At 55.6% G+C, this 26,658-nt stretch overlaps 1 protein-coding gene across 1 annotated transcript in view; it reads left to right on the plus strand.

Moving 5' to 3' along the window:
- Positions 1-26,658, plus strand: part of ACSF3 (acyl-CoA synthetase family member 3) — a 70,578-nt gene that overhangs the window by 37,983 nt on the left and 5,937 nt on the right. The window contains 1 exon segment of the mRNA XM_075715270.1: positions 1,271-1,397. Within this exon segment, the coding sequence (XP_075571385.1) occupies positions 1,271-1,397 (127 nt within the window).

Raw genomic sequence — 26,658 nt, forward strand, 5'->3', positions numbered from 1 at the left:
TTTCCCAAGTGTATTTCCCAACCCTTTCCCAAGTGTATTTCCCGACCCTTTCCCAAGAGTATTTCCCGACCCTGTCCCAGGAGTGTTTCCCAACCCTTTTCCAAGAGTGTTTCCGACCCTTTTCCAAGAGTATTTCCCGACCCTGTCCCAGGAGCGTTTCCCAACCCTTTTCCAAGAGTGTTTCCGACCCTTTTCCAAGAGTATTTCCTGACCCTGTCCCAAGTGTATTTCCTGACCCTGTCCCAGGAGTGTTTCCCAACCTTTTTCCAAGAGTATTTCTGACCCTTTTCCAAGAGTATTTCCCGACCCTTTTCCAAGAGTATTTCCTGACCCTTTCCCAAGAGTATTTCCGACCCTTTTCCAAGAGTATTTCCCGACCCTTTCCCAAGAGTATTTCCTGACCCTTTTCCAAGAGTATTTCCGACCCTTTTCCAAGAGTATTTCCCGACCCTTTCCCAAGAGTATTTCCCAACCTTTTTCCAAGAGTATTTCCGACCCTTTTCCAAGAGTATTTCCCGACCCTTTCCCAAGAGTATTTCCTGACCCTGTCCCAGGAGTGTTTCCCAACCCTTTTCCAAGAGTATTTCCGACCCTTTCCCAAGAGTATTTCCCGACCCTGTCCCAGGAGTGTTTCCCAACCCTTTTCCAAGAGTATTTCCGACCCTTTCCCAAGAGTATTTCCCGACCCTGTCCCAGGAGTGTTTCCCAACCCTTTTCCAAGAGTATTTCCGACCCTTTCCCAAGAGTATTTCCCGACCCTGTCCCAGGAGTGTTTCCCAACCCTTTTCCAAGAGTATTTCCGACCCTTTTCCAAGAGTATTTCCCGACCCTGTCCCAGGAGTGTTTCCCAACCCTTTTCCAAGAGTATTTCTGACCCTTTCCCAAGAGTATTTCCTGACCCTTTCCCAAGAGTATTTCCCACATGTTTGCATGCGAAACCGCTCCTCTCCTTTGCCAGCAGCTGGAAGGCATCAGCCTGCCTGGACTGCCGTTGCAGGATGGCAGCTCTTGTCTTCATATAGCACGGATATATCTTTTCGATGCTTTTGAATACGGAAGGCGCTTAGGTGAGCCCTTCCACCTGAGGACAGAGGTCCCGCGGGTGGGCAGGCTGCGTTGGAGGCCGGCGAAGGCAGGGAGGGCCGCGCTGCACGGGTCCTGCTTGGCCCCCAGCTGCGGTGCCGGGGGACAGGCGGCGGAGGGGATGCGGCTGCGGGGACGACTGCTCCCCGCTGCTCCCCGGGATGCATTCACCGTGTGCTCGTCCTAGGTGACACCGGGTCTCGAGGGCCAGGAAGGGGAGCTGCTGGTGAAGGGACCCTCCGTCTTCCGCGAGTACTGGAACAGACCCAGAGAAACGGCAGACGCCTTCACGCCCGACGGCTGGTTCAAAACAGGTACTGCGATGGCTCCCCCGCGGCGGCGGGCAGAGGGGAGCGGGGGGCGGCAGCTCCGGTTCGGCTCCCAGCGTTCCCCGGCTGCTGGGGGGAGGTTTGGGGATGGGGGGGGTCACAGCCTGGCTGGGGGCGTGGGCTGGACATGCTTCCGAACGCCGGGCTGAGGGAGAGCCTTCGCTTGTGTTGGCCATAATTAGCCAAGTCATGGGGTACGTATGGGAGTGTTTGCTTGTAAGCATAATTTACGGTGCTTAATGTTTTCTGGAGACTTAAACTTTACAACCTCAGCACCTGAACACCGGGTGGGATTTAGCTAAACTTACACGGGGACCACATCAGTGGGAAACCCCCGCTAAGCTCCAAGGCGCTGGCTCCGTCCTGGTGCCGAAGTGCTGTCTGCAGCGGAGTTTCCTCTCCGGGTCGTGGCTGAGCATTTAAAGGCAAGGTGTGTAGGGTCAAAACCATGTGCACGGGCAGCACGGCTGTACCGGGTGTCCCTGGGACCCGGGGCTTGGCCGCCGGCGTTGCGTGGGAGCTTTTCAAGGAACCGTCATTTGTCAGTCAGAAAATAGTAATTGAGGGGAAGCTGAACTTTCTGGGAAAAAATCACAGCGGGTGTCGTCAGTGTGGGAGCGGTTCGGGAAGAGGTTTTGAAATTGCCAGAACATTTTTTTAAAGTGAGAAGTCTGGGTCTTCCAAATAAAGAGACCTTTTAATTTGAAACCAAGGAGCATTTTATTTTTACATGATAACGTTGTAGAAATGCGAAGGAAATGTTTCTTTTTCTGGGTTTCTCAGGATTTGCCTTTCCCTTTCGACTAAGAGAAATGTTCTGAAACATTAAATGTTTCCAGGGATGGGGACACCGCTAGTATTTGCTTCTTTCAAATCAAATTTCACCGGAAGATAAAACCATAATAATAATAATACCTATTGCAGGTGGGTCCTGTGCGCGCCTTGGTAGGTTTTATCAAATATTTGCAAGCAGGGAAAAGATCCTGTTATCCCGCGATAGCAGCGGGTACCGTCGGGACTGTCCCTACCTGAAGCTGCTGCGGCTGGGACGGCAAGTTCTCGGAGGAGAGCTCTTAGGGCTAATCCTGCCCATCACGTGGGATAACAAATTCAAGAGGATACCGGGCTGAAGACTTTTCCCAAACGGAATAGAGGTGACAGGCCATGAATAAGTTATGTGCTTCAAATTATGCCTTGGGCTCCGTGCGTGGCGAGCGCTCAGAGACCTCCTCGGTCAGAGGTTCCTGTTCCCCGGCGCCGCTCTGCAATTTCGATGAAATACAGAATTAGCCGCGGGCCGGCTTGGCAGGCTCTGGCCCCGGCTGCCGGTTGGTATCTCGGCGTGCCCCCTTTGCGCCGCCCCGCCGCCAGCCGGGAGCCGTTTGGGCAGCGGGGCGAACACCGGCAGCGCCTTTGCCTGCACCGAGCCCGCTGCCGATTCATCTTGCCGGTGCGGAAGGGCGGGTGGCTCATTCCTGCCTAACCTTAACATAGCCGCAGCTCTGACTTCCCCATTCCCCTCCTTTACTGTGCGTTAGCAGCGCCATCGAGTCAGGCTGGGTTTCTGGTGCCTTCTGCGTAATCTTATTTACGGTTCTTGAAGAAGCTGTGATTTATTATTATTGTTATCCCGAAGCAGACGCGGAGCTGCCCTGCCGGCAGTGTCACCGCGGGTCCCCATCCCGGGCGGGTACCGCGGGCTGAGACTGGAGCATCATCAGGCGATGTGCAGGGCAATCAGCTTTAAAAATTTTTTTAGTCAACGCTCCTGATGAATATTTCAGATGCAAAGGAATAGCATGCATTAATTATTGCAAAGAGATGTCTTTAGGAGAAAATGATTTTGAAATTCAGTTTAATTTCATTGTAATGCGCTGCAAACAGGAAGGGAGTATGTGTGTTTAATTGGCTCTCGGGGGTAAGGCCGGGAAGATGGCATGCCTTTGTCACAGGCCATTAGTGATACAGACTGCATAATGAGAGAGTACAATCAGCTCACAGCTGCCGGCTCCTACGGGGAGAGAATGATATTAAATAGAAATCAGTATAAATTAAACTTAACCCTTTCACGAGCAGAGCTCAGAGCTAGAAATAAGGCGGGGGGGGAGCGGAGACAGGCTGGGGGGGGTCGGGCTGGGTCGGGGGGTGCCTGGCCGGCCCCCCCAGCAGCAGACCCCCGGCCGGGCCGCCTCCCCGACACCCCCGCAGCTGCCTGGGGAGGACAGCAGGCTTTTAACTCTCTGCCCCATCCCGTTCCCTCGCTCTTTGCCTTTCTTTCCATTCGTTCCTCTCCTGCCCGCTCGCTCGGTCTCTCGCGGACGTCGAATCGATGGGGCTATTTTTTTTCCCAAGCCTCATTTAGCTGGCAGCGCCGTGAGCGAGCCCCGTCGCCCCTCGCTCGCCCTGCCTGCCGTGGTGGCAACCTTTGGAGATCACTCGCAGATGACAAACGTCCCTGTGGTGGTAAAAAAAACTACTTCAGGGAAGCGAGGAGGTTGTGTCCCACCATAGTGACTGGGGTCTGGAGGGTGAATTGCCCCCATGAAGCAGTGGTGGGTAACTTTGGAGTGGAGACCGTGCTGGCAGAACCCAAAAGAGGCAAAGCTTGGCTGCCGCCGGGCTATAATCTGCGATATCTGCCATTTGCAGGTCAGCGGTTTAAAGCTGAGGCTGCGTGCGTGCGCACGGTGCTCCCGAAACCCGGGCGATGGCATTTCTGACCCCGCGCTAGCGTTCCTCTCGCTGCCGGACCCTCGTGTGCGTTCCCACCCAAGTGACCTACCGCTCACCTAAAGCAGATGATGGTGTGACTGCAGGCGGTGGCCGGGTCCCCCGCATGCCCCCCAAGGACACGGGAACGCGCACTCGGCTGCGGCAGGGACGAGGTTTGGAGCGGGGAAGCTTGGAGAGAGCGCGGCTAACTCCTCAGCTGTCAATGGTAGTGGCGATCTGAAAAACCAGCGGGTCAGCAAATGAAGAATAATTATTGCAAGGGGAACCCTGGCGTGTCGCTCGTGCTGCGCCTCGTGGGGAGCCCGTCTCTGGACGGGCACTGCTCTGGGGTGGCACCGCACGGAGACGGGGCATGCTGGCACTCGCCGTAAGATGAAACAGAAAGCGGCGTGACGTCTCCGCACGCCGAGCGCCGAGCGCGGGCTCGGTGCGTACCCTCCCCGTGCGTGCCGTCTCAAGGGGTGGCATGTCCCGCCGGCTTTGCTGCCTATAACCACTTCGGGGCTCTACCTGGGTGTCCGTCCTGTTACTCAAAGCCAAGAGTCACCGCAGCTCATTCCCTCCTTTCGCTTTGTGATCGGAGTTAACCTGGAAGCGCTGCACGGGGCTCGCGTGGTCCGGGCGCCGGTTCCCTTCCCTGCCTGCCCCCAGGGTGAGGGGTGATGCTCAAACCTTGCAAGGTGCCTGCTGAAGTGTTCCGTCGGGTGCTTTTCTGGGCTACCTCTGGAAATGCAAGGCCCACAAAGGAATCTTGAATTTTTAAGTCTTTTCTGGCTGCAGGTGATTTATTTCCCCGGTACCTTCCTCGGACCAGTTCTCTGTTTCTGGTTGATGTTCCTGTAAACTGAATTATAGGGGTTTTTTTGAGAAAGTATAGGAACCAAAGAAAAAAAGAGCCAACACTTACACGGCAGCAGTCATTTTCCTTTCTGATTGACAGCTCCTTTATTAAAATCCCCTTTTCTCCCATGAAACTGTCTTCCCCAAGAAAACAACCTCACGTTGAGCACTGGGGATGGTCATTCCCTCTATGATAGGAGGAAAAAATAGCGATGCAGAGTGTGGCCACCGGCACTCTCTCCGCAGTGTGCTCCTGCAGCTCCCTGCTCGGTTTCTAGGGAAATCTCGGAAAGAACAGGCATTCGGTGCAACAACTGCAAACCTGTGTTCCCTTCCCCTGGGACGAGAGGCAGACACCGTGTGTGCTCTGTGCAGGAAGCCTGTGCAGGCATCCCGCTGCAAACGTGCCCATCTTGTGCCTCCAGTTAGAGAAGGAACAAGTACGTGTGTGTGTGTGTGTTACAGGGGAAAAAAAAGCTGATAAACAGGCATGATGCTGCAGTGACTCTTTGATGAATTCAAGATCGTGGCTCTTTTGAGAAGCATCCGAACTCGTGGCGTTGCGTAGGTGATTTACTGTTGCTCCCGTCCTCTTTATTCCCTCCGATTTGCACCGTTCTCTGCCTCTCTCTCCATCTCTCTCATTTCCATCTGAGTGAATTTGATTATTTTTATTGTATTAACGCTGTTGACAGAGCTGCTTAGATCAAAGTCCCCTCCAGCCATTTCCAGGGAGACTGCTGGGTACCCACCTGCTGCCGTACATCCAAGCGGCACCGAGCCCTCGGAGACCGAGACAAACCCGAAGGAAAAATGCCTGCAGCGGCTGTCTCCTGCCGCTGCGATACCTTCCCAGCTGTCCCGCACCCTGCGAGGTGAGAGGCAATCTCCCAGCACGCTCACATGCCGCTGAGCAGGAAGGAAAGAAGAAAGAAATAAGGAAGGAAGAATTTTTTTTACAGTGAGGGCGGTGAAACACTGGCACGGGTTGCCCGGAGAGGTGGTAGGTGCCCCATCCCTGGAAACATCCCAGGCCAGGTTGGACGGGGCTCTGAGCACCCTGGGCTGGTTAAGGCTGTCCCTGCTCGCTGCAGGGGTTGGGCTGGGTGGCCTCTAAGGGTCCCTTCCAACCCTAAACCATTCGATGATTCTATGAGCAATCGCCGAGCAAACACCAGCTTCTCTGCTCATCCCGCTCCCTGGTCTTTATTCTCCCGTCCCAGCTTTGCGACGCTCGCGGCGCTCAGGCTCTGGCGCTGTCGGGCTGCGTTAGCTCTGCCCGGGAGGCAGCGATCGCCAGGCAGCGAGCGGCTTCGGACTCACGAGCAAGGGGACAGGGTTGGGAGCGTGATGGAGTTGCGCGGCGCGGTGCCCGGGCGCTGCCCCTTTGCCTGCAGGTTTTCCTGCCTGCGCAGGGCCGGGCAGGGCGCTTTCTCCGGAGGAATCTGGCAATACAGTGGTGTGCGCAGGGGGAGCGATACGATCGGAAAGCAAGCTTCTCCCCGAGGGAAGGCCGGCTTCCATTCACATTTGCCCATACATCCAGAAAATTAGAATCTGGTATATTCAGGGAGATTTATTTTCAATTACAGGTTAAGGCTGAGACATGAAATAGCACCGGGTTTGAAAGTAGTGCATAAATCCTGCAACAAATCCATGTATCTCAGCTCCATATAATAAGATTTTATTGATTGCTATATTGTATCTGTCAGAATAAAACTCTCTTAATGCATGCATCAGGATGGAGAAGATAGAAAGCTTGTTGGTAGTAGAATCTGATTCAAGAATCAATGCACTTTGATTAATATGTCGTTAAGAAAGTAAGAGTTATTTAACTTGTTTGATGCACATTTCAAAATGATGACTCATATCTTTTAAGTTTCTTTCTTTAAGCTGCATTTAAAAAAAACAACCTTGTAGCTGTTTTTCACATCGCTAAGTCCTGGTTTATCACTGAATTTTCGCTAGCTCCTTTTACGCAGGTCACGAGCCCCCCACGCTGCCATGAACTATAATTCCTGTGGGTCAAAAGACATCCCACATGCCGCTGTTGAAGGCTCCTAGAGAAGAAAAGGAGAACAGGGGGGACCTGCTATCGCTTTATTCCTTCTGGATGTTCTGCGGTACAAGAGGAGGCTCCAGGGGGGGAAAAAATAGGAGAAATTAATCTGGAATAAGATGTCACCAGGAGAAATGAGAAGGACCCCTCAGTTCTGGCAGGCTTTCAGGCGCTGCCAAGCTTGAGCAGCCGTCAGCGCGCTGTGCGTCTGCCTGCGCTTGCTGGGAGCATCCTACTCAGCACTGCCGTTCCCAGGTTGCTCCAGAGATGGGACCTGGCCTTGCCGTGAGTCCCCAGTCAAGGGAAGAAGCCCAGTGACAATCTCAGGCTGGTTTCAGGGACCTCCTCGTGTCCACCTGTCCTCTTCAGACTGAGCTCTGCAGCCCGTAGCTGGACAGCTCTGCCGGCACCGGCTGTGGGTCCTTGCCATTCCCAGCCCCGGCTCTTTGGAGATTTCCACCCCACCACTTCTAATGGAAAAAGCAAAGCTGCCTGCAGTTTTCCAGCCCAGAGAAACCTGGTGTTTGTAGGAAACGTCCTGGGCAGGTCATCCTTGGCCAGACGCAGCCCATTCCTCCTCGCGGGCTGGTCTCCGAGGAGAAGGGGCAGGAGAAGCAGCGAGCGGCGCACGCCCCATCCCTCCGGCACAGGCTTTTTCCCTGGCGCTTGCCTGTCCCCAGAGACAAGCAGGTGTTTCCCTGCCAAGGGAATTGCTTGAATTCGTGGGTGTAGCACTGACACCTGAAACAGAAAATACTTTTGCCTGATCAAGGCAGATTATAAATAGAAATGCATCTAATTAGCATCCTAATCTGCAGGTTTTCTGTTTGTTTGCAGTGTCTCTCCTAGTCACAAATCCAGTTAATGCAAATTCCATTTTTAAAGAAATGATTCCTTAATTATAATGCGTTGCAGATGATGCGACTTACTGGTTCGGTAAGCCCACCGGATGAAGCGTGGGCTCCCTGCGAGGCTGGGCTGAAGGAGCTTCGTTTGGAGTCTGCCATAGCTTAAGCTCGTGAGTCGGGCGGGGTGGCCGCGAGCGCTGCGCAAGGCTCTATCTCCGCTTTCCAGGTCCGTGATCAAGCGTTGGAGCTGAAAAGCAGCGGGAGCGGGAGGCAGGGGGGAGGTACGCTCACCTGCTTCATTAGTGGCTTATAACTCGGACCCACATTCCCACAAACGATGTGAAAGGACACCCAAAAAAATGCCGAGCATACCCCAAGCACAGCTCCATGTGCTGCTTTAGGAAGGATATCCCACCGGATCTTCGTGGGACGGGAACAGGGGCTGCAGGCACCGACCGGGCAGCCTCTCCGGTGGAGCCAGACCAGCCGTGCGCTGGGCTCACGTTTCCACCCAGCCCTCACTTAAGAGGTGTTTCTAGAAGTAAAAACGTAGAGAAGATGGCATGGTGTCTGGTGTATCAGCCGTGTGTAAAGATTCCTTTATAATCTCAAAAATGTTCCTTATACACACACACTTCTAACACTGTGGAGGGAGAATTCACTTTTTCTGCTTCCTGCCTCAGTATTTATTCTTTCTCCTTGAGGAGACAATATTGCCCGATGGCTGGAAGTCTTAGGGTCATCAGGACACAGCGAAATGAAACCCTCTGTTTCCTTGACTGCTCGCGAGACTGATGTTTTCAGCAGTTCAGAGAGTGACTTGGGATTTTTGTAGCTGTAAATGAGAGCAGCTTTTGGCACAGAATTTGTTTACTCTCTACAAAGCTCCACTCTGGTTGTATCAAACATCTCGGATGCCAGCCCTTTACTTGTCTGAGAACCTCTGCTACACGGTGTCCCATTTTCAGAGGTGTGGAGCAATTGCACCCCAGCTGAGAGTCGGTGGGAACAGCAGGCACCCGCATCTCCAAAATCCAGGCTGTTCCCTCTCCGTCTCTGTTTGCTTTTGCCTTTCCAGCTGCGCTACAGCAGCGCTGCCCTTGCAGCCTGAAGGCAGAGGGGCTCGTTCGGGCTCTGACCGCCGGGAGTGACTCTTCCCATCCCAGGGATTAATGCAAGGAGTCCCATCCGCAGCTCCGGCTGGGTGATGCTGTAGAGATGTCAAGCTGAGCTCTGCAAGCCTGTCAGAAGATCTAGCAGGAGAATTGCAAGGCCGGCAAGTGGGGAAGTGCAGGATTGAGCTCAGGATGTGGTGAAGAAATGGGCTGAACAGTCGTCTTTCTCATGGTACTTGGCAGAGCCCGCTGGATCATTGGCCAGGCGTTCTTTCACGCGGCTACTTAGTGCTATAGAAATAGCACGTCTCCTCCAGCGCAGACTTGAAAAGCCCATGGGGGAAGGTCGGCATCGAATCGGCTGAGTGAGATCCCCGGGGCGGGCGGGCAGAGGACGGGACCGCGGTCCCCTCGCAGGCACTGTCAGAGCAGCCGTTCTGCGGGTGGGAAAGGCTGCGTCGCTGGCGGTGGGGACGCCTGCTCTTCAAGCTTGGGCGGTGATGGAGGTTTATCTTCAGTCCTGACACCTGCCTGTCACCAGAGCTGCCCGGCTCAAGAGGAAATTTGTTGAAACTAGCCCTTCCTTCCACCTTTGCCCATCTATCATTTTTCTGCCTTATTTTATGTCCTCAGCTTTCCCTTCCTCCTCATTTGCCGGGTTTCCCGTTGCTTGAGGCACGCTGCTGATGCCCACACAATCTGTTTAGCCTGCTGAATGTTTTTTGGCGCTTGATTTACATAACCCAGCACAGCCTTAAGTGGAGCAGGGTCGGGGAATTGCACAAATTGATTACAGCTCGTAGGACGAGCCGGGAGGCCAGCAGCCTGATTTCCCTCCTTCCCCAGCACGGGAAGGCGAGGGATCACTTTTAGCAGGCCAAGTGATCCAAGACCAAGCGCCGTGAAGTGGTGAGGTTCTTGTTGGGTGTTTTATTGGGCTGGTAATAGTGCTTGACGAAGAGCTGAACGTCTCTGGCTTTGAGAGGCTCTTTACTTTCAACGAGAGTCATCCCTCTGGGTTTCACTCAAGACAGTTGAGAACATATTTACTTACGACTAATGGTATTATGCTGTAAGCAAAAGTATAGGCTTCTGTATATTTAAGCAAACAATTTAAGGCCGATATCTTTCCTCATATCCCACCGCTGCCTCTCTTAGTCAACAACCTCCCATCGTTATCTCTGCTTTATTTAATAATTCGTCTCACCAGAGACTGGGACAGGTCACGGCATGGAAAAGAAGAGGTAGCGCTCTCTTTAGCTAAGGTGTAATTGATCCCTCAGCTGTTCTGCAGAGGGCAGAAGCCAAAGCAGAGGGGTTTAGTCTAATGTTTTTATTATTACAATTATTATTTTTAGCCGTGCACGCATGGTTACCATGCTCTTCAAAGTTTCGCCAGCTGAGTGGCAGCTGCGTTCAGCTGGGTTGCCACACCTTGGAGCATTTACTTATTTATTAGTCTTTGAGTTTTCTTTTTCATCTTGTTGTCTGCAGGGATTTCTATAAATATTTAAATGCTAATGTGAAAAAAAAAAAACCCAACGTTTTTCATTTTTACTTACCCATTTTCTTTTCTGGCTTGTCCTCTGGGCAAACCCATCTGCAGTAATTCTGGCTGTAAGCAGCGGCGGGGGCTCCCTCTGCCCAGCCTACTTGTGTCATATCAGTCACCCATGAGTTCCTGCTAATGATGAGTGAACCTACAAAGTCTTGGCTGCCTGGCTTGCAGAAACGTTCAAAGGTTCGGCTGGTTTATCTGCTGTTTCCCATTAGGGGAGCGTGGCACCCTTGGAGCAGGCTGTGCAGCTTGCCTGGGTTGGGGAGGCTTCGTCTGCTGCGTGTCCTTCAGGTCTGCAAAGTGCTGAAGGGTTGGAGAGGCTCTTGGCCGTGCTGAGCTACATGTGCAGAGCGTACCCAGAAATGAGGTGCAGCACCTCTGCCAAGGGCAGGCAGGAGCCGGGGTGCTGCCAGACTCTGCCGAGGTCTGGGTTTCTGTTCATCCATTTGGTGCTGTCCTCTCCCGGCTGAAAGCTGGTGCCCAGGACTTTGTCTGCTGGCATTGCCTAACGCCAACCCAAGCCAAGGCTGGAGCGGGGACCATATGCGGCAATCCCCGAAGCCCTGAAACAATAGTGTGGAGATGTATGTATGGCCTTTGTATCTGCTAGCCCAAACCTGCTGGCCATTTGGGCGTGCTGGGAAGCCCATCTCACAGGGCTGGGAGAGGGTTTGGAGGGGATGTGGTGGATGATGCTTTCCAAGCTCATGTCTGCAGATGAAGCTGAAGCTGCTAGCTCTGTTCATCTGTGGGTTTTAGGGCGCTGCCAACACCACTGCCAGCCTTAAACCAGGCCTTTGCGTTCACCTAGAACCCTCTGTGTCTGTGAAGGACCATGAAATGGTGCTGAGGATGGGGTGAGCTTCGCAGTTCACAAAGAAGGAAGCCACTGGATGCGTGTGTGTGTTCTGCGCCCATCTCCTGCCCATCCCAATCAGGAATGCTCCTGCTGCGGGATCTCTCAGCCTCGGCTTTGTGCGCAGAACCCAAGGCTCCAGAATTTGGTACGCAACCAAGAGCCCACCTCGTAGGTCCACCGCAACTTCACCGGTGCAGTCCCGTGGCTGGGGTTATGGCCTATTTTCATGCCAATTGGGCTGAAAATAACCTACATCTTTCCTGTCCTGTAGTCTTCTGTGCTTTTTTCTCTTTGGAACATCAGTTCTTTAAAACCAGAGCGACCAGAAGATGCACCCTGGGGTGAATCCTGTGTGAAGGCACGGTGCGGCAGGACTAAACGTCACAAGAGGTTAATCTGCCCCTGCCTAAACACTGCCTTGCCTTCCCTCCTGTGCTAGGCAGAGCGCTCTGATCGAGCCAGGTGCCCCAGGAGAAGAGTCCTCTTGTGAGCAGAGCCAGGTCTGTGTGGTGGCACGAGCCCGCTCGCAGCGGTCGGGTCGGGGCTGTAGAGCAGAGCACGGACGGGGCGATTTGCACGGAACAGGTTTCAGGATGGCGAAGGACGTAGGATGTGCAGGCAAGCCCTGAGGGTACAGCACGGGGTCAGCGAGCATCATCCTGGCTTCTCACCCCGCTGCCCGAGAGGTGCAAAAAACTCGAGGGGCCTTTAAAAAATACAGCTGTGAGGGGAAGGTGTCGCTGATTTATCAGCCGAGACAGGGGTAGCTGCACACCTCGTCTGTCCAGCAGCAAGTCCCCGACTTCCCCTGTCCCCTAGCTGGAAGCGGAGTGGGGGAGAGCGCAGCTCGGGATTGCTGGGTTGCAATCAGACTTGTCTTATCCACAGCTTTCACCTCCCGGGTACCTGGAGATGCTGCCAGCGTTCCCGGCACCGCTCCATCTCCTGCTCCACCCGCGCAGCCACGCAGCGTGGAGAGGAGTGCCTTATTAGCACAGCTCTTTGTGAGATGCCCTTGAGTGATTTTTTTTTTTTTTTTTCCCCCAGGTGTAAATGCCAGGGGAGGCTGTACCAGTGCTTCACATTCTTTCATCTCGGCAGGGTTTTGCCCTTTCTCCCAGCATGGCTCTGACAGCAGGCTCAGCGCTGTTGCCTGTGGAATACAAACAAACTTCCCCGTTGCAGAGCATGACAGGAATTCATTCCAGGCTGGGGTTTTGGGTTTTTTCTTTTTTTTTCAGCTTTTCTTTTTCCCTTGTGCTGGGTGCTCCAGGGGTCTCTGGAGAAGTTTTGAGAGTGGGGAGTCAGTTGCTTAACCCCCTCTCTCCCAGGAGCAGGCAGCTCGCAGCAGACCTGACGGCTCTTGCAGATGGGGAGGACTGCAACGCAGCTTGAAGCTGCGATGCAATTCCCATTCCTGGACCAAGTCGGGGGGAGAGGAACCGGCACATCGAGACATCTGCATCCCTACATCTCTTAGTACCAGCCATTAGGGCAGTCGGAGGGTCTGTTCCCCGCTTGCTGAGCACACAGCGCCTGCCATTAGTGCTAATGGGAGTTAGGCAGGCGCACGGAGAGGCAAGGATGCCCCTGAGCTACAAATCTACTTGGCAATTTTATTATGTAAATAAATGGTGCTTGCACATACACCTGCTGCTGCTGCTGCTCGTGGTGATGTTCATGGCAAGATACGTAAACAAACAGCGATTCCGTTCTAATAGATTTATTTCCTTTCTCGTGAGCCATTAAATTACCTCCAGATTTCATGCAGGTAGAAATCTGTAACGGCGTCGAAATCTTGCTCTGCCTCAGTGGACGGTGGCCCGCAAAGCGTGACAGCCACCTCTTACTCTCAGATATTGTTTTGGGGCGGGGAGCAACCAGTATCGTCCTGGGTGCATCGGTGTCTTTGGATGTCCTCACCTCCGTCCTGGGCTCCCACCACCGCCCGGCAGTTTGCAGTAAAGGCAACAGCAAACCTCCCCGTGCTGGGCTGAGCTCGGTGGCTGCACAGCTTGTGTCTGGAGAACAAAAGTCCTCATCCAGACCCCTCGGGGCAGCTCCTCCATCTGACCAGAGGGTGAAGGGCTCTTCCCTTCCAGGGGGTTGAAGCAAAGGACCTTGAGGAGGCTCTAGGCTGGGGTTTGCTCGGAGACCCATCACCCCCCTGCAGAACATCAGCACCGGGGGCTCACCAGGGTCCCTGACACCATGCACCAGTCGACGGGACCTGCGAGGAGAGCAGCCGGCTCGTCTCCGAGCTGACCTGCCTGCTCGCAACCACTGGCACGTCTCTGGGCTGCAGCTGCTGAGCCGCTCTCCTCTCTTCCGCTCCCTGGCTCCACGGAGCTGTTGGCAGCAAGACGGGTAGCAGATAGGTAGGGCTGCTGCCAGCGAGAGCGTTGAGGCGCTGTGCCGGGGCTGCCGCTGCCAGGATAGCTGCTGCTTCGAGAAGCGCGGTGCCGGGACTTCTCCCGGCGGAGAGCTGGTGCCAGCGGCAGGGCTGGGTCGCTGGGAAGCTTTTGCACTGCACCCAGGCAGCACCCGAGCAAATAGGAGCCCTGGAAGCTGCCGGGGAGGGGAGATGGTTTCCTCATGAATAATTGGTGCATTATTAATATGCATGTGTGTTTTGAAGAAGTTTCAAACTCCCCCCTCAGGAGCCTTTGATGCTTTATTAATGATTGCGGTGCACACCAAACCCTCGGTACACCGCAACGGGAGCGGTGCCTTGCAGCAGCCCCATGCCCCTGCAGAAGCAGCCCATTTAGTTTTGGTCGTTGTCTTTCGTGAGCTCAGGGAAGGCATTTTGCTGGTCCAAGCGACCAGGTGAGGGTAGATGGACTTGAGCAGCCCCGAAGAGCCGCTCCGCTGCTGTGACAGGCTCTGGAGGCAGCAGCAAGCCGGTCTTTGGGAGCTCAGCAGGGCTCACCATCGTGGTCTGCGCAGGGTGGAAAAGGTGTGCAAAAGCAGAGGTTCAAGATTCCAACTTTACACCCTGGATCAGGATTAACAGGAACTTTTTTGGGTCCCCTTGGAACTCAAAAGAGGATCCAAGAAGCTGTGGGGAGGACGGGGAGGGCAGGGTCAGGGGTTGGCTCTGGTTAACTTTGATGCCGGGAGGCTGCCAGAGGAGCCCAGGGTTTTCCTGCCGCGATTCCCTGCTGAAGCGGTCGGGGACGTGAAGCAGCAGCGGAGGAGCAGAGGAGGAACGGAGCAAGCCCTGGGAAGGCAGCCTGGTTTCAGAGAACGTGTGAGCTGAAGTGCTGGGCTGGATGGGGGGTGAGCGGGGAGAGGTAACGAGCCTTAGGCAAGCGACCTGTGAGCTGCGACAGGCGCCGCTACGCAACCGGCCTCCGCGGAGGAGCCAAAATCCAGAATTTCAGAAGCGCTAATTACTGTTAATTAGCTACAATTTGAGCTCGTAACCTCTGTTCTTAGCCAAGATGGCTGACAGCAGTGACAAACATTATGTATTTCCATGCAATAAATCAAGTTAAAGTTGCTTCTGTTATTTCGCCTGTCATTTAGCATTTCATTAAATAGATATGTACACATACATCATCGTTGCCGAGGCTGTGTCAATCCCCTTCAGGAACAAGGCTGCTTCTAATCAATCCCAGCAGCGTGGCACGCTGCGGAGGGGCTCCGGATTACCGTGTGCCCGGTTAGCATCTTGCTGAGCTTCCATCGGGCGTTGGTAACTCATCGGCCGGTTGCACGCCCGCTATTCAGCCAGAGAGTTACTGACAGCAATGCTGCTGTTGCTCCTAAAGGGAGATGTGGCTTGGAGAGACGAGGTCTCTCTTGGATGGGTGAGGTTGGATTCCTGAGCTGGGGGCTGATCTGCAACCGTCTGCAAGGTCCCCGTCGGAGGAAGCATGCTTCTGCTGGGCTGGCGCTGGGCTTTCTGGCAGTGGAGTGGAGCCAGGATGGTGGAGTCCCCATCCCTGGAGGTGTTCAAAAAACAGGCAGAGGTGGCACTTGGGGACATGGTTTAGTGAGCATGGGGGTGTTGGGTTGATGGGTGGACTGATGGTCTTAGAGATCCTTTCCAACCTTAATGATTCCCAGTTTTACTTTCATTAAAAAATAATCCAGCCACCAAGCCAGGAAACATGAAATTAATTATGACTCTCCCCTTAATTGGTTTAGTGGTGGACTTGGTAGTGTTAGGTTAATGGTTGGACTGGATGATCTTAAAGGTCTTTTCCAACCTAAACGATTCAATGATTCTGTTCTGTGATTAAAATGATCCTGGAGCTTCAAAGAGTAGCAAAACGCTACAGTAAGTATTTCTGGGCACACGCAGCTCTCACGGCACTGAGGAACCTGTTCACCAGCGCGGAACAGCTACGGCTCTCGTGCAGCCACAGCAGCGCCGGGCTGTCCTCTCTGTGCCGATGAGTGTGGGGATGCTGAGCAGGGCAGAGGTGGGAGCTTTCTGCTGGAGCTCTGCCAATCCATCCGTGCGGTCCAGCCCTTCCTTGCACAGGACCTGGGGGTCCTGCACCCGCACCTGGGCACCCCGGGGTTCAGCCACAGCATCTTCTCACCTCGCACCGTGCTCAGGGGGAGACTCAGCCGCTCACTGCTCCAGAGCTTTCTGGTAGGGTTGCCTGGTCCAAGGGGCTAATGGGAGCAGCTCCAGTTTGCCCGTGTGGCACCAGGCGTTCGGTGCCCTCCCTCTCCCAGCGCTCCATAATAAATTCCCCTAGTCCATCCTAGCACACTGTATCAATCTTGTTTAATAGACTGGAAAGCTTATTGCATGGCGGCAGGTCGCAAGGAGTGTCGAGGTGATGGATTGCGCCTTCCCGGAGTCGAGCGTCGTTGATGTATAATGAAATATTTATGATTTATTCCAGCTAATAAACTGGAGTGAAGTGTGTGATGTATGTGAGCAGATGGGGGATCTATTGATGCAGTTTTCATTGTGTGGGGGGAGGGAAGGGTTTATGTCCATAACAGAGACGTATCGCAGAGCCTCCCGTCCCTCTGCCCATCAAGGTGGGCACTTGGCCGCAGAGAGGACAGCTTGCCTAATTCCTACAGACGTCCTTTAGCGCTCGCCTTCTAATCATTTGTCCACCCCACGCCTCCTCCCGCGGCTTTTGTCAAGCACAGGAACCTCTGGCAGTGGGAAGAAAACGTTGCTTTGAGCGCTGGGGTTGGGAGCTGCGCGGGGAGCTTGGAAAACCATTCCTCTCCCTGGCCGTGGGCAGAACGGCTGCAGGAGTGTCGCTGCCATGCTGCGCTCTGCAGCTTCCCGGTCCCACTGTGTCTGTGTTACCTACAAAAAAATAGCTTGCATGGATATGGGAGACCGGTGAGACACTGAACTGCCCTGGAAAGAGCAAGGAAGCTTGAAACCCATGAAAAGAAGTGCTCGTCCATGTGAGGTGTGATGGGTACGTGGAGTTCGTTACTGCAGGATGCACCCGAAGCCGAAAGCTTGGTGGTCAGAGCCGGAAGGAGCATTTCTGCAGTCTGCCGCTGCGCTGTGTGTAACAGCCCGGGATGGACCTCACCTGCAGGCAGGAACCTGATCCTGCCCGGCTTCTCCAGAAAAGCTGTGCCCAAAGGCAGGAGGACGTGCCTGCCGGCTGTGGTCCCACAGCTGCCTTTGAGAGGGCAGGGTGTCCATCAAAACCTTGAGTGGGCAGGATGGCCATCGCAATTGAGTGGGCAGGGTGGTCATTCCAATTGAGTGGGCAGGTTGGCCATCAAAGCTGAGTGGGCAGGATGGCCATCACAATTGAGTGGGCAGGTTGGCCACCAAAACCTTGAGTGGGCAGGTTGGCAATCACAACTGAGTAGGCAGGGTGTCCATCAAAACCTTGAGTGGGCAGGTTGGCCATCACAACTGAGTGGGCAGGGTGGCCATCAAAGCTGAGTGGGCAGGATGGCCATCACAATTGAGTGGGCAGGGTGGCCATCAAAGCCTTGAGTGGGCAGGTTGGCCATCACAACTGAGTGGGCAGGGTGGCCATCAAAACCTTGAGTGAGCAGGATGGCCATCACAATTGAGTGGGCAGGTTGGCCATCAAAGCCTTGAGTGGGCAGGATGGCCATCACAACTGAGTGGGCAGGGTGGCCATCAAAACCTTGAGTGGGCAGGTTGGCGATCACAACTGAGTGGGCAGGTTGGCCATCACAACTGAGTGGGCAGGGTGGCCATCGCAAGCCTCGGCTAGGCCCCTGTGTGCCCCCGTTCTGCTGTGCGTGCTGGTGAAATCTGGCCCGGGGACTGAGACCCGCTCCTGCAAAGCCCCGTTTGGGTGAAGGGGGTTTGAGCCCCCGGATTTTTGCTCTGCTCTCCAAACTGGTGAGAGTATCAGCATCGGGGCTCAGGCTTTTCACCGCCTGCCCAGACTGTTGGACCAATCCTGCCTGGAAAATAAATCATCATCTTAATCACCAATGTGTGTCTCCTTGCCAGAGAGTGAGCTCTGCCTCAGCCTGGGATGGACCAGGAGCATCAACAACCATTTTAGGGAAGCGGGAAACAGGTAAGAGTTAATCCCAGGGTAGAGCAGAGATGGATGCACAACCTCTGCAGTGTGAGCAGCGAGGGACGCCGCTTCGCATCCCTCCGCTGTCCTGCCAGCTGTTCCCATTTCTGCCTAATTAGCCTCCGGATCAGTGTGCTTTGAGATCCTCAGCGGAAAGGCACCGGAGAAGGGCAAAGACTGATTATTCCGACTGCCTCCCTGCAAGCTTCCCGGGGGTCTGCCAGCTGGGAGCCTGCCGGTCCCCCCGACACGCTCACAGGGGCAATTCTCCAGGTACCGGCAGCGCAGAGGAATGCAGGAGGGTGAGCGCCTTGCTACATCTCATATCCGTGGAAATGAGGGATCGTTGTGCCAGGAGAGCAGCTGACAGCAGGGGATTCCTCCTGGTGTTTGGGAACAAATAAAAAAAAAAGCGTAAAGGCTCCCAAAAGAGCAGGTGTCGAGCCGGCAGGAGCGGAGCATCGACAACATCGCAGCAGCAGCACCGGGAGCTCGCTGCAGCCGGTGGCACGGAGCTGGGAGCAGCCGTGCTGGTAGAGCAGGGGGAGCCTGGGCTCGGAGTTTGGGTGCGGAGCAGCACCCCGCTCCCCCCGACACCCCCCGACAGCCCATCAGCAGCCGCCCATCAGAGGGAACAGGGCTGGCTTGGGGTTGTTTTTCAGCTCGGTGTAGCTGGAGCGGCTGGTGCTGATTTAGAATCATAGAATCATAGAATCATAGAATCATCTAGGTTGGAAAAGACCTTTAAGATCATCCAGTCCAACCATTAACCTACACTACCAAGCCCACTCTAGACTAATCAAGGGTAGACCAGACTAAACCATATCCCAAAGTGCCACATCTACCCGTTTTTTAAACGCCTCCAGGGATGGTGACTCCACCACCTCTCTGGGCAGCCTGTTCCAATGCCTGACCACCCTTTCCGTAAAGAAATTTTTCCTAATTTCCAGTCTAAACCTCCCCTGGCGCAGCTTAAGCCCATTTCCTCTTGTCCTAATAGAATCATAGAATCATCTAGGTTGGAAAAGACCTTTAAGAAAGGACTTTAAGAAATTTCTCACAGTGGTTATGGGGCTGGTCCAGCCCCTACAACAGCAGGGCTGGTCCTGAGCCGGGCTGGGGGCACGGCCACGGGCCGGGATCCGTGCTGCGGCAGGGGAGCGTGACCCATCAAAATGCATTCTTGAGGACCATCCAGGCTGGGCTGTCAACAGAGACCCTCCAGGGCACACTGTGGGGTCTGAGGGAGGTCTGCCGGCTGTCCCCTGCCATCCTGCCCTGATGGGCAGCACGGGGGCTGTCCCCAAAGGAGCAGCCATACGGGTGTCTTCTGTGTCCCTGCGGGTCAGTGTCTCCTGGAAAAGTGGCTGCCAGACATCCCCGCGCTCCCGCGGCTCTCTGAGGAAGTGCTGGGCTGTGCTCTGCATGAAGCATTCGAAAGCCGAGACTTAGTTTGCAAAATCTGGAATGCTTCCTTCATAGCCAAAGGTCTAATTAGGACGTGCTCAAACCACATTCTGCTGCTGGCAGGGAAGAGCCCACCAGCATCCCCCACGCCACTACGGCCCCGGAGACCCGGCTGGCCTCCCTCGGCTCCTCACCTTCACGTTTTTCCGCAGGCACTTCTGAAACTTGGAAAAACCACTCCGGCAGCCAGGAAAATGCGAAACGAGCAGCTCCAGCCTGCTGGGTCAGCAAGCACTTTCCACCAGGAGCAAATCACTTAGCCAGTACCGTGGGGTGGATGACGGCAGCACTCCGAGCCCAGCCATGCCCCAGAGCACCATTTACGCGGGGCGAGGGCTGTGCCCCACGCAGGGGGATGTTTTGCAGCATCTGATCAAGACTCTGGAGCTCCCCGTGAGGGCATTAGCTGCCACCATGGCAGGGGGGTAAAAATAATCCACTTTTTTCTTCTCAATGAAATAGATTCCCTTCCAAAGGGATGGTTTGCTGTTTCCTGGTATTTTCTGCTGTGCCGCGCGTGGTCTGCAAAAGCACCATGTAATTGTGAACAAGAATGGCAGGGACGTTTGCAGACCCTTCTGCCAGGGGATGCCCTGGGGAGACAGAGTCATGAGCGTCCCAGTTCTCCTGTCCCTCAGGGGCCACGTCCTCACGCTGGACTAGGCTTGATAATACACAAAGCAGGGCTGAGGCTTTCTCCTCTGACACCACAGCTGTGCAGGATGCTTCTTCCGATGCCTCCCGTGTGCTTCCAGCAAAGCATTCATACACTCTCCGCTTCTAGCTTCAGTTTTTGCAAGTGCCCCCATGAAGCTGGAGCTGGCCTGAGCCCAGGCTGTCCTCGCCACGCTGCCAGTGCCGGAGCAGGACCCAGGGAAAGGCTGTGCTTGAGGCTGGACTCAAGTCCAGGGCACTGGCATCCCTTCCTGCTTTTCCCATCCCATCTCTTGCTGCTTTTCCCCCACTGCTGACGTGCACGAATGCTGCCGTGCCAAGCATTACCAGTGCCGGATCTGCCCAGCTTCAATCCTGCCCAGGGAGGTGCTGAGCGAGTCTTTCATATTGCAGCTGCAAACAGCAAAATCCGCTCGGACAGACGCTCCCGGGCCAGGCTCTGTTTGTGGCGTTGGTAGACTGCGTGGCTTTGGTTTGCAAACTTTGCAGCGCATGTCCCTGGGTGCCTGTGCTGTCCTGCCTCTCCTCAGCACCCGTTTGCAGAGCCGAGATCTTTGCTTAATGAAGCCCGGTGGGCCAGACCCATTACGAGGGCAACGCTATCCCTGTTCGTTGGGTTTTTCCAGCAGATCCTGAAACAGTCTCAGCTCTGCATCTAGACTGGGCCGAAGTCACCGTTCCTCGTGATTTACCTGGAAAGTCTCATTTTTCTCCTGTGCACTTCTGCTCTCTCAGAGCTTCTCCAAGCTGCTCAGCATTTCATTTCTCCAGCCAAAGTGTTCTCTTGGTCAATAGTTGGCTCAAGTGTTTGCACATGACACCTTTGATGTCGAAACGTTGGAGGGTTTGCCAGGAGCAAGCTGACCTGGGGGCTGGGGTGTTGGCACAGGAGCTCCAGGGAGGGTTTGCTCCTGTAGCTCTGCTCTCGGGAGCAAAGAGCCTCTTGTTCAGCGCGTCCTGGGAAAGCGGCTCAGGCACCGTGTTGGTCACTGGGAGATCTCTCCGCTCTGCGAAGGAAGGGCACAAGCTAAAGGCTGTAGTGGCAGAATCACAAGGGTCCTTTCATCTTTGCAACAAGTATTTCGCAACTTGAAGAACCTCGTTGCCGAAATCTCTGGGGTTTGAGTTTGGAAATAGGGTCTCCATTGCAGCGTGTCTGCTTCTTAGAGTTCATTTGGGCAAGGCATGCGTCTGCGGTCCAGCGGCCATTGCCAAGTGACTATCAGGAATATCAGGGATAGCACGGCCAGCGGGAGCAGGGCAGGGATCGGCCCCTGTGCTCGGCGCTGGTGAGGCCGCACCTGGAATGCTGTGCCCAGTTTTGGGCCCCTCAGCACAAGAAGGACATTGGGGTGCTGGAGCGTGTCCAGAGAAGGGCAGCGGAGCTGGGGCAGGGTCTGGAGCACAGGGCTGGTGGGGAGCGGCTGAGGGAGCTGGGGGTGTTCAGCCTGGAGAAGAGGAGGCTGAGGGGAGACCTGATCGCTCTCTACAACTGCCTGACAGGAGGGGACAGGGAGGGGGCATCTTCTCCCAAGGAACAAGCGATAGGATGAGAGGAAATGGCCTCAAGCTGCGCCAGGGGAGGTTTAGATTGGATATTGGGAGAAATTTCTTCACGGAAAGGGTGGCCAAGCACTGGAACAGGCTGCCCAGAGAGATGGGGGAGTCCCCATCCCTGGAGGCGTTCAAAAAACGGGCAGAGGTGGCACTTGGGGACATGGTTTAGTGGGCATGGGGGTGTTGGGTTGATGGCTGGACTGATGATCTTAGAGATCCTTCCCAACCTTAATGATCCCTAGTTTTACTTTCATTAAAAAATAATCCAGCCACCAAGCCAGGAAACACGAAATTATTCCTCTCCCCTTAACTGGTTTAGTGGTGGCCTTGGTAGTGTAGGTTAATGGTTGGACTGGATGATCCTAAAGGTCTTTTCCAACCTAAACGATTCCATGATTCTATGATTCTGTCTAAAGACAACCCTTCCCTCTAAACAGATCTTACCAAAAAGCCTCATTTTAAAACCAAAGGTGATCTGGAAGAGGTCTTCTATGCCTTTCACTCAGCGCCTGACGGTTCATGGCATGGTTTGTGCCAGCCTGCGGTCTCCGCAGGCCGAGCCGTGGCTCGGCGTTGGCGTGGCACCCGCCGAGCCCGCAGGCTGGTGGAGATGCCCACAGCTTGCTTTAGGGTGCTGGACGGGCAGCCCTTGGCAGCTTCATGGGGAGGCCTGGCCTGGCCACATCCCCCCTCGCTGCTTGGAGCCGTGCTGCTTGAGCCAGCCTGCCGCCTGGTTTTTGTGTATATTTGATATATATATACATATATATAACAGGCCAGGTTGGATGAGGCTTTGAGCAACCTGATCTAGTGGAAGGTGTCCCTGCCCATGGCAGGGGGTTGGAACTACACGATCTTTAAGATCCCTTCCAACCCAAACTGTTCTATGATTCTATGATTATATATATTTTTATATATATATATATATAAAAAATTGCCTGAAACTCCAGCAAAGTGCAGCCCACCCCCAGCTCAACCAGCGCAGGACCTGTTCAGTATGCAGCTCAGCAGAGCCTTTAACATTTCGCAGAACAGATGCCCACTGAGCATCTTGAAACAAATCCAAAGATAGCGGTGACGGCTGCTGTCAGGGAAACAATAATCCCGTGGCCTCGCCAGCATCAGCTGCGCCGCAGCACCGGCGCTGAGCCACGTGCGACGGAGGCTTCTGCCGCTGGCTGCTTTGTCTGATGAAAGGAGCCCGGTCGGAGGTGGCCCGGGCAAGCAGAGGCGGAGATGTGGTGTCAGAGACCGTAATCTTCTCATCAGCCAAAAATCCCCTTCCCTGCGCAGCTGGCTGTGAGGAAAGACTGCTTCTGGCTGCGTGCTGCGGGAAGCATCCGAGCACGGGCACGGCTGGCCTGACCCTGCTGTTGCGTGCTGCCGGGGCAATCCCTGCGCCGGAGGGAGGAGGAAAGGACAGGTTTTGGGAGCGAGGATGGAGAGGTGATGGGCTGCGATTGGGGTTCACCATTCCCAAGCTGGGATTGCCTCACTGCTGCCAGCTCACGTCAGTCCTCCCGAAAGCAGAGTAGCACCGGGCAGCTCCGGAGGCTGAACGGGCGCGAGGTTGGTGTAGCGGGAGGGCGAGGCGTCTCTCCAGGCTGGCTGGGCTCCTCTCCGGCCGCAGCAGCCCTGGGGCTCCTGGCCAGGCTGGGCACATGGGAGCCCTGAGGCATTTGAAGGCTTGCACAGAGAGGAGACATGGCCAGGCGACAGCAAGGGCAGCTGTCCCCGCTTCACACGAGATGAGATGGTGGTTCGGGAGCAGGAGCACACACGTACTGAACCCGCTGTTTGGTGAGCCGCTTCCACAGCATCCCCTCTGTCCCTGCGCTGATGCACCGGCTGCTCCCTGGGAGCATCCGGGAGCCGCGGGCACGGCCACTGGGAAAGGCGGGTCAGCAGAAACATATTTTGGAAAGTGGTGTTGTCTCACAGGGGGAGAGTTCTGTTCCCTGTTCAGAATCCCGCCCCGTCGCCTCTGTTGCCCCTGCCAGCTGGGGAGGAGGTACCCACGCTGGCAAAACCCCCATCGCATCGTCCCCAGCCTCCTCTTCCTCCCACCCACTCACCCGTGCCAGCGATGATGCTGGGCGAGCGAGGAACACCGTGGTCTGCAGCCCGTGGAGGTGGTGGCCTGTGTAACGGAGCAGAAAAAGCCGGGACAGCCGGGGTGGATGGAGCGCAATGCCGGCAGCAGGGCTACCTGCAGGGGCTGGGGGGGCTCGTGCACCACTGGGCACAGGGACCCATGTTGGGAGCCCCGGGGAGGAGGGCACAACCCTTGCCACGGGCCCTCGGCACGGTGCCAGCTTTGGAAGTGACGCTCTTAGCGCTGTTGAACGGCAGCGCACTGGGGGAGAGTCATTAAGCAAACGACAGCATCCTTTTAACTCGTCTCACTGGCCCAGGAAATCCCGGCTGGCTTTGCTGCGCTGGATGTGCCGGCGCACACGCCGACTTGATGTGCTCGGCTGGTAGCAGATGGCGCAGGGCAGAGGGTAATGTGGCTGTCCTCGGCGGACGGCGGTCCCCCGGAGCGTGCTCCGTCCTGTCAGCGCGGGAAGTGACAGCAAGACCCTGATGCTCGGCTTATGGGAGAGAGGAAACAAGAAAGAAAGAGACTGGGGAGGGTGGAAATTACAGAGCTCGTCCCAGAAGCTTACAGTAATAACGCTAACCACCCGCCGTGCCGTGCTGCTGATGGGGCTGGAGGGATCCATGTGAGAAGCAGCGACGGCGCTTGTGGGGAGCACGGGGATGGCAGGTGAGCGGCAAGGAGCGGGGGTGACCCCTCCCTCTCCCTGCCCAATCTGAAATGACTCTTCCTCCTGTCCCCGACTGTGTGGGGAACATCTGGGAGGGCGACAGCTTGGGGAGCGCGACTCCTTCAAAAAGCACATTTTGCACTTGGCAGTGGCACTTCTCTGAGCGTGGGGCACGTCTCCACGGGCAGGTGTGGGCAGACGCTGCCTGTGCTCCTGCCAGAGCCAAGATGGCTGTGCAGGGACGCTGGTGGTGGCCATGCAGGGATGCTGGTGGTGGCCAAGCAGGGATGCTGGTGGTGGCCATGCAGGGACGCTGTCAATGGCCATGCAGGGACGCTGGCAGTGGCCAAGCAGGGATGCTGGCGGTGGCCAAGCAGCGATGCTGGTGGTGGCCGTGCAGGGACACTGGCCATGCAGGGATGCTGGCGGTGGCCGTGCAGGGACGTTGGCAATGGCCATGCAGAGACGCTGGCAGTGGCTGAGCAGGGACGCTGGCGGTGGCCATGCAGGGATGCTCACGTGGGCTAGGCATCAGCCAGTCTGGCTCCAGCTGCCGCCCAGCTGAGCCAGCTGGGCCCAGCACCCAGCCTAACGAGCCCTGCTCCAGCTCCAGCACCCAGCCTAACAAGCTCTGCACCAGCACCCAGCCTAACGAGCCTGCTCCAGCACCCAGCCTAACGAGCCCTACTCCAGCTCCAGCGCCCAGCCTAACAAGCCCGCTCCAGCTCCAGCACCCAGCCTAACGAGCCCTGCTCCAGCGCCCAGCCTAACGAGCCCTGCTCCAGCTCCAGCACCCAACCTAACGAGCCTGCTCCAGCACCCAGCCTAATGAGCCTGCTCCAGCTCCAGCACCCAGCCTAACGAGCCCTGCTCCAGCACCCAGCCTAATGAGCCCTGCTCCAGCACCCAGCCTAACGAGCCTGCTCCAGCGCCGGGCTCCAGCGCAGCACCCACATCGCCCCACGGCTTGTGGGGCCGGGTACTCCACATGGCACCGGGCGCTCAGGCTGCTGCCAGCTCGGGTGTTTCCTTATGGTACAGCCATGCCCTGAAAACCCGCTGCCGCAAGCAAAGCGCAGAGGCTTCCCTCGCTGGAAGTGGGCTCTGAGGCCAGGCGATGCTGGGGCTTTGTGTGTCCCTCTCTGCCGGGGCCCGTGCACAGCGGGACGGGAGTGGGGCAGGGCCGAGGCCCCGGTGACAGGCTCTGCCCTGGCAGCTTGCTTTGCAAACAGGCGCCGGAGAAATCAGCCGTGGCTGACACCTCCCCGACAGACTCAAGGGCACGCAGAGATGTGAATTCAGTCCTCGCTCATTGTAAGGAGAGATAAGGGGAGCGAGTCGTCCGGGCAGGCGCAGAGCCCTTCAGCTTTCACAGTGGGAGACCTTGGTGCAGAGAAATCTCCTTCCCCCACCCGGGTCTGTCTCATGGACCCAACCGTCCCTTGGAGCTGTCCCTGGGACCGTTCTCCCCATCACAGAGCAGGGGAAAATGCAAATGTGGCAGCTTTCGTGTGCTTAAGTCCTGAAGAGCAACATGGGACCTGCGTGTCATTGAACCAGGTCTGAATTCCCTCTCCTCTCCCTGTCTTCTCTGTATGAATAAGCAGCTCCTGATCTCCCAGCCGAAAGCTCGTGGCTCTCCCGTCCCCCTGTGCCATGTTTTAATTAATGTTCGCTCTCCAGTCCTGTGTCAGTCACACATGCCACAGTGATACCGGGCGCAGAAGGTAGTTTATCACAGCAGTCATGAATTCCTTTCAACCCCGAGCAGCCAAACACCCTGAGAGCCCGGGTTTAAAACTCTCCCACAACTTTAAAATATTCCAGACAGCCTTCAACATCCAGGAGAGTGCCAAGAGGCAGGCAGGCAAATACAGGAACAATTAATCATTCCCTGGCTGAACTGAGCAAGATGAGCTGCTCAGGATTTTGGCATGTGCCAGCTGAGCGGGGACACGGCTCTTTTGGGGAGCAGCCCGAACTTCAGAACTGATTCTGATATTTCATTGCTTTGACACCATAAATCCCTGGGCGTTCCGCTGCCTTTGTACACGCCACGTGCAAACTCCGTGGCGTGCCGGAGGTGAGCTGGAAACGGCGTTTTGGAAAGCCGCGGAGCCGGTGGACGTGACCTACCGTACCTGGGCTGTGAAATGTGCCGGGAGCGCTGCAGAGCCGCGCTGGGGGGGCCAGAAGGAGCACTGGAGAGGAGGGGAGCGAGGAGGAGGTGGGGTTCAGCAGCATGAACG

Source organism: Pelecanus crispus, chromosome 8 (assembly GCF_030463565.1).
Source record: "Pelecanus crispus isolate bPelCri1 chromosome 8, bPelCri1.pri, whole genome shotgun sequence".
Taxonomy (NCBI): domain Eukaryota; kingdom Metazoa; phylum Chordata; class Aves; order Pelecaniformes; family Pelecanidae; genus Pelecanus; species Pelecanus crispus.